Source organism: Microplitis demolitor, chromosome 8 (assembly GCF_026212275.2).
Source record: "Microplitis demolitor isolate Queensland-Clemson2020A chromosome 8, iyMicDemo2.1a, whole genome shotgun sequence".
NCBI classification, from domain to species: Eukaryota; Metazoa; Arthropoda; class Insecta; order Hymenoptera; family Braconidae; genus Microplitis; species Microplitis demolitor.
Genome location: NC_068552.1, coordinates 15,295,662 through 15,311,296, shown reverse-complemented (window position 1 = coordinate 15,311,296; position 15,635 = coordinate 15,295,662). Strand labels below are relative to the sequence as shown.

At 26.6% G+C, this 15,635-nt stretch overlaps 2 protein-coding genes across 3 annotated transcripts; both read left to right on the top strand.

Annotated features, from left to right (window-relative positions):
- Positions 1-3,876: 3,876 nt before the first annotated feature.
- On the top strand, positions 3,877-8,839 carry LOC103573153 (acyl-CoA Delta-9 desaturase). Of its 2 annotated transcripts, none has more exons than XM_008552098.3 (6): positions 3,877-3,992; positions 6,286-6,575; positions 6,647-6,777; positions 6,849-7,054; positions 7,135-7,317; positions 8,138-8,839. In XM_008552098.3, the coding sequence occupies exons 2-6, from the start codon at positions 6,293-6,295 to the stop codon at positions 8,487-8,489; spliced, it is 1,155 nt and encodes a 384-aa protein (XP_008550320.1). In that variant the 5' UTR covers positions 3,877-3,992; positions 6,286-6,292; the 3' UTR covers positions 8,490-8,839. The 2 variants fall into 2 exon arrangements, with proteins under 2 accessions (XP_008550320.1, XP_008550319.1); XM_008552097.3 differs by lacking the exon at positions 3,877-3,992 and adding an exon at positions 4,127-4,337.
- Positions 8,840-10,183: 1,344 nt separating this feature from the next.
- Positions 10,184-15,571, top strand: LOC103573154 (glutamyl aminopeptidase). The gene is made up of 8 exons (XM_008552099.3): positions 10,184-10,769; positions 11,331-11,769; positions 12,115-12,262; positions 12,348-12,621; positions 12,707-12,877; positions 12,957-13,054; positions 13,246-13,380; positions 13,952-15,571. The coding sequence occupies exons 1-8, from the start codon at positions 10,541-10,543 to the stop codon at positions 15,398-15,400; spliced, it is 2,943 nt and encodes a 980-aa protein (XP_008550321.1). The 5' UTR covers positions 10,184-10,540; the 3' UTR covers positions 15,401-15,571.
- The last annotated feature ends 64 nt before the right edge of the window (positions 15,572-15,635 follow it).

Sequence of the window (15,635 nt, the reverse complement as noted above, 5' to 3'; positions counted from 1 at the left end):
TTTTATTATGTGTGAAAAGTTTATGAGAAAATTTTTAATGTACAACTCATAAAATTAAAATTTTGATGTCAACTGCTTTATCAACAGTGTATTGCGCATGTAACATGTGTGAAGTAGTCTAAGTTGTTCTAAAATCTGTAAAAGCAGTAGCGCCGCTTGAGTGCTCGACAGGCCGGCTGATCGGGTACGGACTGTATCTACTAACAAATATATAATTATTAATATATCATAAAGCTCAAAACTACTACGTATCACTACTATACTATTACGTCTGCATATCGTGATCAATAAACAATTAACGGGAGAGAAGTATTTAAAACGAGAAAGTAAAGCTGATAAATTATAAAGGAATATACTTGAGAGGACTGAGATTCAACCCCATCGTCATTGATCAGCCGAGGGTGGTTTTTGGTTCGATACTCGAAGTCGCATATATACTTAGACTCAACTAAAATATATATTTTTTAATTTGCTATAGAATAAACAGTAATAAACGTAGTAATGTAGTGCTAGGTAATTGCTATAGAGAATTAATACAACATATATTTTTTTTTTAATTTTTTTATTATTATTATTAATAAGTAGAATAAAGCGTAGTCATTATTTTGTTTGATAGATGAATTTTATATACACTAGAAAAATTACGGAGTGAACCCGGTAAATTCGGAGTGGGTGATTTTTTATTTTTTTAATTTTCTACGGAGTAAACTTCATTTCAAACGGAGTATTTTAATATTAAGTTCAAATCGTAGTGAATGCGGATTTAAATAAAATCTAGATCACTCCGAATTTACTCAGAATTTTTTACAGTGTAAATAGTTATAAATTATATTATAATATAAAAGTACAAATATATGTTTTTTAGTAATTATTGGTCCGGTTGATTTATAAGTCATAAATTTTGAAAATTTTCCTCATGACCGGTCTTAATATTTGAGTCATTAAAAATATAATATAAAATGTGAATGTCGCTGCTGAGTTTCCGATAGCAAGTACCGTTTTTCAGCCTCCTTATTTGCTCTGTGGCTATGCTTCAACCAGCGTTCGTTCACCAGAATAACGAACAGAACAGAGTAAAGTGTTGTACAGTATTATTGAGCTGTAGTGCATAGAGCTGATGGAAGAGATCTTGTCCCGCATTCAGTTCACCTTCGATTTCTCCTAGTTAGAAGAATCATCTCTTTTTATCTTTACACTTAATCGATACAATTTTTTTTTTTTTTTTTTTTCCACTTTTTTGCTGCCTCTACATCAAAATCACTCATTTGTTTAAATTTTATTACTACTCATTTCCTTTTTATCTAGAAAACTTTAATGAAAAAAAATTTAAAAAAAAAAAATAAATAAATTTAAAGAAGATAAAAATCAAAATTTTTTTTAAGTTTAAATATAAATTTAAAATACTTGAGTTTACATAAATTATAAATTCCCACGAGTACTTAACATTAAACATAAATATTTTTTTCGCAATAGCCCATTAATTTGTATGATACAATGAACCCATCGAAATTTTGCCCAAAGCGAATTTGAATACTAGAGATGAAATTATCGTAATCGAGTTAATAAATTAACCCACGTCCTCGACCGTGGCTCCATCATTTTTATTTCCAAGGTCAAGCATTCGTTTATTTAATTATAAATTTATTAAATTAACCAGACTAGATTTTGAATTTTGAATTTTAAATGTAATGACAGAGATTAGTAAAAAATAATTGGGATTAAGATGCAGACGCAAGTGTTTGATAAATTACCGCAAATGAGGGAAAGTTGGCCGGAAATTGTTGAGGCCTTGAAGATATTCAGAGAAGATGACACGTATGGTTAAATATTGCAGAACGAATGTATGTGAGGTACTAAATAAACGTTTCAAGAGTAGAATACATGAAAATAAAATAAAATAATATAACAAAAGAAAAAAAAAACAATTTAAGTGTGATAAGTGTTGTCTTTTTTTCTTATTTATTTTCAGATTCGTGTCATTGTTTTGATACTCGAAAAATGTAATACGTGATTTAAGTCACGCTTTTATACCTGAAATTCTTTATTATTAATTATATTTTATATACTTTATTTTATTTAATTTTTTTATTACGTAATAAAAATATTTATGGTGATATATTTTTAGAATTTAAAATTTAGTTTTAATTACGAATATAAATATTTTTATTTTTTCGAAAATCAGGAAATAATTTGACGTCAATAAAAAAAATTTATATTATAAAATTTGTCTTTTATATTTTTTTATTTTCAAAGTAAATTAATGAACTAAAAAAAATGGACTAATTATTTAAGAGCTTGGGTATAAATTTGAATATGTGGTAACATAATTATAATAAGAAGTATAAAGAATAATTTGCGTATGTACTTTGAAATAATACATTTAAGAACTAGCTCGTTCATATTCATCGATGAGTCAGTCACAGAAACATTAAAAATATATATATATATAAAAAGAAAAAAAAAATTAAGAAAGACATTTTGAATAATCAAAAAATTTGTGCAATATATTATTACAATGTTCCAATTTAGTGAATGAGGATTTCCTGCATTGATTTCAAAACGTAAATATATAACAATAACACTTTATAATAATTTAATAAACGATCGACACGATTTCGAGATATTTAAATTACCCGCCGCTGTAATCTTGTTATAATCATACTTTAAATATATTTGAATATTTATGTCATTAAATACACATTAGTAAAATTAATTCAATTAATAGACAATATAGTGATATTTTTTTTTTAATAATAATTACAAAGTTTGAGTTTGTGCAATTCGTTTTTCTTCATAAGTATATCTTTATATATTTATAAGCCTTAAGTGTACATTGTAATTATTTTAAAAATTTTTTCTATTTAATTTTATTACGTAATATATATGTTGGGATACTTCTTTTGAAAGATATTATGAATTAAATAATATTTTAATGTCTATCAAACTTATAAATTTATTTTAGTAAAAAATAATACATATATATGTGTATGCAGATATGTATATATATATAATTTTGAGAGTTAATATTTGTCGAAATAAATATGGTTACAACATAAGTTGTTAACATTGGCGGATGTCGATGTCCAAACAGGTTTGCCCTTCAAGATCACACGATACATAATATTTTTTCTAATAGTACTTTTGAATAATAAAATAATGAACAGGGTTAAAAATAGTCGATTCAAATAATCGTTTATTAATTCAATTTATTTTTTTGAATTTCTTATAACAAAAATTTTATTTTCTGCTAATGAACTAACGGATTTAAAAACATAACTCATAAAGAAGTGAGCACATAAATAATTTAGTAGGTATTGATGTCAATTTTCTTTTTAAATGTAATAAAAATTTTTTGAACTACATAGAAATGAGGATAATGGTGATAAATTTTAAACAAAAACCACAATTTTGTAACTTTTTTTTTCTTGAGCTGTAATTTAAGGCCATTTATTTAGCTATTAATATTTTTATTTTGTCAATAATAATGAAGAATAAATTTTTATTTTATGGTGTATGATTATTATTATAAACAAGAAATTTGAAAAATAAAGACGCATTCGATTCTCGAAAGTAAATAAGAAAAAAATTAAATGTATGACTTTGTCACCTAAAATTTTACAAAATATGTTAAATTGTGACGTTAATGGAGACGCAAAACTATGCAAATAAAAATATTTCTTGCAATAATATAATGAGTAAAAAAATAATAAAATAAAACTGATACTTAAAAGTAAAAAATTTACTGTAATTTTTATCTTTTTTTTTCATAAGGAAAATTTTTCGCTTAAACTCGTGCCCAAGATCGACAATGTATTTATTATTTCACTATCTCTTATCATTGTTATTAAGTAAACTCGTTTAAACTTTTAGCGAACGCAGAAATAATTGCGAGCAAAACATTTAAAATAAAAAAAAAACAAGTTAACACTTTGGAAATTTTATAAAACCAGATTAGTGATAAATAATGATGTTACCTCCGGAAAAAACTAAAGGTTCATATTTAAATATATTTGTATATTACAGATACCTGTTTATATATATTCGAAATCTTAAGGAATCATCGGGAATACCGTGAACAGGTAGTGGGAGATGGAGTTTTGTTAATGTTTTACGGGAGACAGAGTAACTCCCATAAGTGGGACATACGCTCTAACATCCCCGTACTTCGTTGTAAACTCGCGATCAGTTCGGATCGTTTTGCTCACCTTAAGTGATTTCAAATATTTCAAGTACATTAAATACATACATTTATTAATTATTGAAATAAAGGACTAGGAATTTATACATATATATATAATTTTTTTTTTAATTTTATACTAAGAATAGGAATTCAAATCGTAAGTTTCTACTTTTATTTTATTTTATAAATGTCTAATATTATTTCATTTTAATACTGATATATATTTTTATATTTATAGTTAATTAATAGTTATTTGGTGAATTAATTAACTGATTAAAAATAAATTTTAAGTAGAATTTGGATTGAAAAATTTATTTTTGATAATCGGAAAAATTTTAATTGCTTATTACAATTTTTAAAATTAATTGTTAATTTATTGTGTTACCATTAGTCTATATAAGTGAACTTGAACTTGTTAATCACTTTAAAAAATCTAAACTAAGAATGTAGAAAGTTAAATTTGAGTTTTTTTTAAGTAATTGTAAAGCCGTTTCATTATACTGTTAAGAACACGTGTAACAAAATTCATCACGCATCACTCTTTAGTCCGACATACTTTCATAAATATTAGAAATCCATCTCAAAGAAATAAAGTATAAAATCATCATCAAACATTAATCACTTTTTTTTTTTTAAGACCCTAATTAACTATTTATGAGATTGTTAATGGTTATTAGGCAATTTTTAAAATTACTAATTCAAATTTTTAACGGTCATGAACCCAAAAAAATAAATGTTTAGAATATTATAATATTGAATTTACTAAAACAACTTTTTCATAATTTACATAATCAATTTACCAATTTAATTATCGTCTTCTCGAAAGAACTTTTTTTTTTATTTTTTCTACTGACGTAAAATTATCATTATTATTTTTTTTTAAATTATATATTTTATAATATTATTTTATTTTCTTTTAATACACAATAACTTGCGGGTTTTCTTTATCAACTAGACGCCAATAAATACTAATAATTAACGATAACATTCATAGATAACTGAAGTTAATAAGTGGTCATATTATCGCAAAGTCCTTGTCAAAACTACGTCAAGCTCAATTTAATATTTTTTTAAAAAATTTCAATAACTTTAAATAATTTTTTTTTTTTTTAATAAATAAATAAATAAATTTTTAGTGTAATTACAGCTAACGGAGTTTTTAACTAGACAATAATTTGCAATGAAATGAGATAGAAAGTCAATAAAAGTAAATTAACAATAAAGTAACGTCTGATGAGAATGGTATAAAAATTAATATATGAATTAAGTGGAGATCGACCTGAAAAGCGCCATTGACCTCGATCTTCACTCAAAGAAGAACCCGTTTACGTTCTTGTCTCTCTGTACAAGTTCTCTTTTCTTCGTTTTTATATCTATATATACAAATATTATTATATGCTGTCTTTACTTCTTCTCTTCCTCATTTCACTCCCAGTCCTCCCTCCCACTTTGATCACATCTCGTGCTCGATAATATAACGGCAAGTCCCGTTTGCTTCGTTCATTTATACCTTGTCGTCTCTAATCCCATCCATGCAGATGACGTCTTATCACTTTTTTTTTTCACCATATACTTTTTATATCAACGAGCAATAGTTATTTCTTAGTAAATATTTAAGAAAATGAAAAAAATATATATATATTTTTTTTCATATTAGTTTCTATTAAAAATTTCGTATTCTAAATTTAAAATTACACGTTTCTTAATTTGAATCTATAAATTATTCTATTTAAATATTTTAAATTGTAAGTAATTTTACCATTTATGTGACATAACATCTTTCACTAAAATTTATTTAACGGCGATCAAAAGTAAATTTATAGCACGTATAATTTATATAAGACTTAGAAATTTGCTGATAAAAATATTCAATCTTCTAATGGAATAAAGAAATTCAAATTTCAGTATTTTAAATTACTAACTATTCAACTGACCTTTTGTTTCTGACATTTTTACTAAAAATTTTTTTCATGTGACGAAATTAAATTTAATTGTATGATTATCAAATTTCTACATAGGAATCATAAATTAAATTAACAAATTTCGTTTGTTTTCTTTAAAATTAAGAAATAGTATCACGTATTTATTAATTTGTTTATTTACAGATAAATAATGGCGCCGAATCTTTTTGGCAATTCGGCGACCCTATTTTTGGAAGCATCACAAAATGTTGCTCAAGATAATAACAAACCTAATGTAGATATAAAAACTAATAAGCCAGTAAATGTAACCACCGAACAGTCAATTACAAATAACACAAATACTAATAATAATAAAAAATATAAGTGGAGTATTGTGTGGAGAAATGTTATTGCATTTATTTATTTACACGTTGGATCTGTTTATGGTTTATATTTATTATTCACTGGAGCTAAACTTTTAACATTTATGTGGAGTAAGTAACTACTATTTATTTCAATTACATATTTAAATAAATTTAAATTAATAATTAAACAATTATTTTAGTATTTGTACTTGGATTTTTGGCTGGAGTTGGAATAACAGCAGGTGCCCACAGACTATGGGCGCACAAATCGTATAAAGCCAAATGGCCAATGAGGTTTCTTCTTATGATTCTTCAGACCGTCGCATTCCAAGTAATTACTTATAAATAGATTGATTAGTTATACTTGTTATGTAACAGTAAATAATGGATAATTATTTATAGAATCATATTTATGAATGGGTAAGAGATCATCGTGTCCATCATAAATTTACAGACACAGACGCGGACCCTCATAATGCAAAACGCGGCTTCTTCTTTTCTCACATGGGCTGGCTTTTGATTCGTAAACATCCAGATGTTATCAATAAAGGAAAAACTGTTGATATGAGTGATTTGGAACAGGATTTCGTTGTTGTTTGGCAACGAAGGTATTTTTTATTTTTAGTCTCGGCTATTTTTTTTTTAAATAATCAGTTTTCCAAAACTAACAGTTTGAATTTTTTTATAGACTTTACATTCTTTTGATGCCGATCTTTTGTTTTTTGATACCAACATGGATACCAATACATTTTTGGGATGAGAAACCTTTGTATGCATGGTATGCAACAATATTTAGATATACATTATCACTTAATCTTACGTGGTTAGTTAATTCAGCTGCTCATATTTGGGGAATGAAACCTTATGACAGGTAAGATATTTATTTTTAATTATTATTATTTGATATTTTTCTAAAATCTAGCTGTTGTATTTGTCCTCATGATTGATTTTTCAAGAAATTTTTGCCGTAACATCATAATTGGTTGAGTAGATTCCAAAAATACCACTCGTTCAAAAATGAATATATATCTATGTAATATAACTAGCCTTGTCACCACTGTAGTGCCTACAATTCTTATGGAATCCGAGTGAAATTTTCTACACTTATCCTATGGATAGTTATCTTCATCAAGTTCAAAGATGGGCTAAATCGGTTGATTACTTTAGAAGTTATGGTGTTTTGAATTTTCCCAATTTTTCAAAAAAATCATTTTTTTACTATTAAAGTTTATGAAACTTCAAAACTAAAACTTATAGGCAATTTCTGTGAAGAGTTTTTGAAAGTTTGATTGATAAGCTGCAATTTTTGTCCTTAAACTAAATATTTTGACTATTTCTTTCAACAAAATCAAGAATATTACTAACTATGATTTTAATCACTAGTAATTTTGATGATCCTGAGTTAGCAGACAATTAACAATTTTCGGATTTTTTCTCAATAATTTAATTCAAAAAAAAAATGCACATGTAGAAAATTCAAAAATCTACAGGTGCAATTTTTTGAAATATTTTTTTTTTTTTCATTTATAGCTTTTAAAAAAAATTCAAAAATTATTAGACGTCAGTTAATTTTAGTATAATTAATTTTACTGGTACTATGAGAACTCAAAATTTTCTGAACGTCTTTAAAAAAATGTATCTTCCGTTCCGGCTGCGAGATGGCATTTTTATTTTACTTTTTTTTATTCTAGCTCGATAAGCCCAACAGATAATTTAAAAATAGCAATGGGTGCCTTCGGTGAAGGATGGCACAATTACCATCACGTTTTCCCATGGGACTACAAAGCGGCTGAACTCGGAAATTACAGTGGGAACTTCACGACCGCATTTATAGATTTTTTCGCTTTCATCGGTCAAGCTTATGACCTTAAAACCGTCCCGGTTGCTATGATTGAAAAACGTGCTGCTCGTACTGGTGATGGCTCCAGAGTCGCTAAAAATCACGACGAACATTCACACGAGGGTGCAATTTGGGGATGGGGTGACACTGATATGTCCGCTGATGAAATAAATCTAGTTCAGATTAGTAAGAAAAGTGATTAAAATAAAAATTATCACTATTAATTGATTAATTAATGAATTATTATGCAATAAAAAGTTTAAATACTTTTCGGCTCAAATATTATTAAAGTCAGGATTAAATTTTTATAATCAAGTCATGAATATTAAATAATAGATTGAAAATTAATATAAGTAACAAAAGTACTTATTACTTATTGCATATTAAAAGTCTGCGATATATATATTACTTAAATCAATTTCAATACGCACAATTTTTATATACTATTGCCTAAGTATAAAATTTACTTAACAGAAATATTATTATGTCTTCCGGTATATTATATTTATGTTATTGATATAAATATTTAAATTATGTATAGTTAAGGGAGTTACTTCCAAAAAAAATTTTATTATTATTATATTAAAAATTTTATGGAAATATAATTGAATATTTTAATTAGATTGATAATTTAATTCGATTATTGTTAAATTACATTAACATTTTATTAAAACAAAAAAATAATTTTCATGTATTATTATTATCTTAAGTCCTCTAATTTTTTAACACCTCATATGTGAATAAAAAATTATAATAATAATTACATTGTATTTATGAATAAATTATTACTGTAAAAATACTAAATTGTAATAAATAATTTAGCGATACCCTCATTATTATTTTTCAACCGACTTGCACACAATAAATTAATTTTTATATATAAGTTACAATTTTATTAACAAACATGAAGGCCAATAAATAAAAATAATGTATAAACTATTTATGAATTTTGAAAAAATTTGAGTGCAATTACGTTTGTTATCTATTATTATTTTATGCAAATATGTATACAAAGTCATTAAACTTGATGCTTGAGAATTTACTTTTATTCGCATGACCTTCATAGGTATCTGATTAAACAATCTAACATTTTTTTAAATATACAAATTTCATATAATGATAAAATGTCAAAGTTGTTTAGGATAACAAAAAATTTGTAACAAATTAAAAAAAAAAAAAATTGAATAAAAACAAATTTTATCCGTTTACTCTTTTAAATATTCGCGATTGTCATTAACGTCATATCCATAATGAATACAAATTAATGAATTCAATTGTTCTACTTAAAGATATTAACCCTAATTACCTTTAATTGAAACTAAACATTAATTAATTACTAAAAAAAAATTTAATGAAAATTTGATGTATTAATTTTTTTATTTCTTATAAATTTTGAAAATAATTATAGTCAATTATTTTTCGTACGGAAAAAAAATTAATCGGCGTTATCAGCACATTGACAATTACTCAATTTATACCAATTACTCAAAGACATTTTAAAACCTGTTCGTAAGCTTATATTACGTATACAACAATAAGAATAGTGGGGTAATAGGGAGCTAGATAAAAGTTTAGTCATATTTTCTATTCGTGTCATAACTAACGGGTTTGAATTTTGTCTGTAAATTTAAATATCAATAATAAAAAAAAAATATATATGTATATATATTAATATTATATGTAAATGAAGAATAAAAAAAAGATAATTTGAAAAGTATAGAATTTGAATAATACTTTTATTAGTAGTTATAAAAATAAAAGTTATAAGAAATGAATAAAATAAATTTAAAAATAAAAACGTGAGAAAGAATCATCAGAGAAAGTAAAACATTGACTATACAATTATACTCGCGCTCAAGTCTAGTATTATATATATATATATATTTATATCTTGTTTCATATACAAATCGTGACATGACTACGAGTAGTGTGTCAGTTTCACTTTATTTAAACTCAATGTGTTATTACAAACAAAATATACTATGAATTAACACTGAAAAATTGATGCTTGTTAAAATATTTGTTCAAGTCATTGTAGTCGGGTGATATTTCATTATTTCGACTATTATGTTTTGAATTACATAAATAAATGGGTCAAGTATTTAACAATAATATGAGATATTTTATTGTTAAAAGAAGTGTTTAGTAAAAATTTTCTAAAGAGTAATTAGTGATCAGTAATTATTACCTTTGTTTTTTGTTTTTTTGAATAGAACCGCTGAAGTTACTAAATTTTGACGCGTGCGCATTTAAAATGTCGGTGGATTATGATACAAATCCTGAGGTCAATGAATCCCTGCAGTCTGACAACATACAGAAATTAGAGATTGAAAATATACGAGACCGGAGAAAAAGTTCGCGTCGTAGTTTACTGATAGGTTGCTTGTCTGGTCTCTCATTATTTCTTACATTACTTTGTTGTTTTTTAATTGCTGTTATAGTACTACTTTACCGCAAAAGTGATTCTTCAGACTTTATTCAAGGTGAGAAATAAATAATTACTTGTAACTTTTTATTTTACACCGCGATAACTGTTGCTGTGCAGCTAAAAAATATTTTTCTGCGCATGCGCAACTAAAACATATTGGCGCGTATTTTAAATTATCCAATCGTATGATTTTAATTTTTAATTATTTTATGGTCTTTAAAATGATAAATTTAAATTTTATTTATTATTTAATTTAAACAGAATAAAAAATGAGCATAAACATTTATCGGATTTTAATTCAAAGATTATCTCGAGCAGTGAGATTTAAAAATTCGAGATTTTTATCTATTTTAAATAATAAAGTATCATTTAATCATAATAATAATAATAATAAAATATTTGGTATGTATCAGTTATATTTATAAGCATGGTACTGATACATTTAATAGTAATTTTAAACTACACAGAAAAAAAAATCTCTTGTGGCAAAAAATTTTTACCTGCCCCTGGGACGACAAAAAATTTTCCTGGGTAAAGAAATCCATTTTTTCTGTGTACTAATAAAATAAAATTATTAATTTTTTTATGGTAATTTTTAATACAAAAATTTTTATAGACCCAAATAACCCGCAAGTGTACTACAGAATGTCTAATAAAAACCATCAGCAATCAGAGTTATCGTTTCGCCTGCCAAAAGAAGTGAAACCGCTTCATTATGATCTTTATCTCCATCCAAATTTAGTTGATGGAACATTCAAAGGTCAAGTTACGATCTTAATTGACGTGATGGAAGTTAAAAACTATATTGCGCTCCATCAAAAAGATCTTAACATAACTAAAACAACACTAAAAACTTATGACCGTGATGAAAACTTTGAAATATCGCTAAGGGAGACGTATACTATCGATAAGCTCGAGGAATTGGTTGTTAGTTGCAATGATGACATACAAATAGGTCTTTATCAGTTGTATTTTGAATTCAATGGGGCATTGCAGCCAGATAAGATCGTTGGTTTTTATGCCAGTACATATAAAGATGAAAATAATGCTACGAGGTAATAAGTGTTACCTTCACTTGAAATTTATTTTATAATAAATTTTTATTTATTATTTTTCTTTAAAGTATAGATATATATACATAAAATTATTAGGCCTCGGACAATCCCATAACTGGCCAACTGAGTCGAATTCAAATTCAAATTCAAATCAAATTTAATTTTAAATCAGATCAAATTCAAAAGTCGGCGGCGGGACGAATCTCAGGACCGAAAGACCTCATACTTTTTGTGTGGAAAATTCTTTCGGCTTCACTGGAATTCGAACCCACGTCTGGCCAGTGATCATGTTCGAGAGACCTAATAACAGAAATATAAATAATAATAAATTATTTTTATTTATAGAACTATAGCGACATCTAAATTCGAACCAACTTATGCACGGAGATCATTTCCGTGCTTTGATGAGCCATCATTCAAAGCTGAATTTTCAGTAAAACTTGTTCATCCAAATGGTGATTGTTATGGAGCACTTTCTAGCATGAATGTTGAAGTAATTGATGTTTTAATACTTAATTAATGCTGAATAATACATTAATATTTATTCAATATTGAATAATTATCTTAAATTAAAACAGAGTACTCTTGTGGATAAACCAGAAACGGGAATGACGACAGTAACCTTTGCAAAAAGTGTGCCAATGTCAACATATTTAATTTGTTTTATCGTGAGCGATTTTGTGGCAGTAACTGCACCGGCCAAAAAATTAGACGGTAGTAAAAGTTTGCCAATTAGTATTTACACTAGAAGGGCGCAAAAAGAACGGGCATCATTCGCATTAGATATCGGAGTTAAAATAATTGAATATTACACTCAATTATTTAATATTGATTATCCATTGCCCAAGTTGGGTATGTATATATTATATTTGTCAGTTTTAGTCTGCGTCATCAGTTAATCAATCAAATTTTAACTTTATGTAATTAAATTAATTAGATATGGCTGCAATACCAGATTTTGTGTCTGGCGCAATGGAAAATTGGGGTTTAATTACATATCGTGAAGCACGAGTACTTTATGATGATAAAACAAGTTCTACGGAGGATAAAGAGGGTGTTGTACAAGTAATTGCTCATGAATTTGCGCACATGTGGTTTGGAAATTTAGGTAAAATAATTTAATAGAAAAAAAAATTTTTTTTTTTTTTGTAGTATACAAATTTTGGTAATTAAATAATTTATTTTAGTGACTATGAAATGGTGGAATGATTTATGGTTGAATGAAGGTTTCGCAAGTTATATGCAGTACAAAAGTGCTGATAATATCCTTCCGCAGTGGGGATTAGTATGTACACTCTTATTATTGTTATTAATTATTAATGCAGTAATAGTTACTTGTAATATTATTATTATTATTATTATTATTATTATTATTATTATTATTATTATTATTATTATTATTATTATTATTATTATTATTATTATTATTATTATTATTATTATTATTATTATTATTATTATTGATGTTATTTGTAGATGGATAGTTTCTTAACTACTACACTTCATAGTGTGCTCGTGACTGATGCTAAATTAAGTTCACATCCAATAGTACAAACTGTTGAAAATCCAGATGAAATCACAGCTATTTTTGATGTCATAACTTACAACAAAGTATTTTATTTATTTTTTTATTATTGATATGTAAGGTATTCTATGTCACATTACTGTGGTCGTCAATGGTCACCTTTGATTTAAATAATTTTTTTATTTTTTAAGAAATTTAAAAAGTAGCTTTCATGTAAAATTTTTAGTTTTTATAAAAAAAGTCGTGTCAAAAGTGTAGCAATTTTTTTCGTCTTAAAATTTATAAAATATATATACGAATTCGAGATTTGTCATTTATTTTGTGTCATTAAATTCAAAATAAAAAAAATTTCGATTTTTCACTTCAAATTAAAAAAATCCATACTAATGGATTGAAAATAAATTTAAATGTAAGAAAAATAATGTTCTTATTTGTGTCGTAATCATTATTTTTCGATAAAAGAATTGCAACTTTAAATTCTTAAGATTTTGAATCTCTAAATACTAAATTTCAATTTTTCATAGACGTTATCTTTAACGCGAAATCAAATAAAGAAAAAAAAATATAAAGTGGATTCATACCACAACACAGTGATTCGACATAAAATTCCCTATCCCCATATTTTAAATAAATTTAAATAATAAAAAATATTTTCAGGGTGCATCGGTACTACGTATGTTGGATAATTTTGTCGGAACAGATGCATTTATCGCCGGCGTATCGACATATCTAAATCGTCATGCATACAGTAATGCAGAGACGTCAGATTTATTTAAAATACTTCAAGAATCAATAAATAGTAAGATAAATATAACAGCAATAATGGACACATGGACACGTCAAATGGGATTCCCCGTAGTAAATGTTGAAAAAACAGGTTTAAATTTAACGCTAACGCAAAAACGTTTCTTGCTTGACCCCGAGGCGACATATGATCCTCTTGAATCAGATTATCACTACAAATGGACAATACCAATAACATATATTACCGACAAAAATTCAACTCCAACCCTTGTGTGGTTTGACAAAGACTCACCGAAATTAAACATTAAATTGACGGAACCCGTCGAGTGGATTAAATTTAATCACAAACAAATCGGTTACTATCGCATCAATTATGACAAACAGTCATGGGAAAATCTCCATGATGTATTGCGTTGGCACCACAAGCGTTTCAGTGTTTCCGATCGTACAAATTTGATAGAAGATGCGTTCAGTTTAGCACAAGCATCCGAGCTGGATTATTCCGTAGCGTTAAACATGACGTCATACTTAGCCCAAGAGCGTAATGCAGTTCCCTGGGATGTTGCGTCTTCAATGCTACTAAATATTGATAAATTATTATTTTCGACAAGTATATCATCTAAATTCCGCGATTACGTCAGAAATTTAGTCGAAATTCCTTATCACGATGTGACATGGCAAGTTGATAGCATTGAAGACCACGATATGTTGAAATTACGCCGGATTATTCTACATTTAGCTTGCACGGTAGAGCACACCGAGTGTTTGGATGAAGCTGGGGTGATTTTCAAACGTTGGATTGATGATCCGAATGACATTAGACCTCACCCTGATGTTCGCGCGTTTATTTACAAGTACGGTATGAGTCATGTTGGAAAAGAGGCTGAATGGGACAAAATGTTTAAACGATTTATCAATGAGACAAATGCTAATGAAAAACTTAAACTGATGAGAGGTTTGGCTGGGGTTAGATCAAGTTATTTGTTAAATAAATTTATTGGTATTGCTGTTGATCTTAACTATGTTAAATCACAAGATACATTTAATTGTTTGCTGTCAATTGCTGCTAATCCTGTCGGCGGACCACTGGTTTGGGACTGGGTGCGTGAGAACTGGGAATTTTTAGTAAAGAGATACACATTAAATGACCGTTATTTGGGACAATTGGTACCGGGTATCGCTAAAAATTTCGCAACTGAAGCTAAGCTTAAAGAATTGAAAGCTTTCTTTGATAAGTATCCAGATGCGGGGGCGGGAAAAGCCTACAGAACCCGCGCACTTGAAACGGTTGCCAATAACATCAAGTGGTTAAAGAAAAATAGCGAGATATTAGAAAACTGGCTGAGTTCACATGTTAAATAATTTTTTTTAATACTTTATATTAATTATTAAATTAATATACTTTTGCATTTATTCAATTTTTTAATATTTTTTTTTTATTTTCATTTATTCATTTATTTACAGATATGTACGTCAATAATTATTAATACAATGTACTGATTAATATTAATTGTTCCACTTTTAATAATTATTAATTGTAATAAAATTAATTTAAAAGATTAATGCGTTTATGTTTTATCTGATGCACGTACAGTAC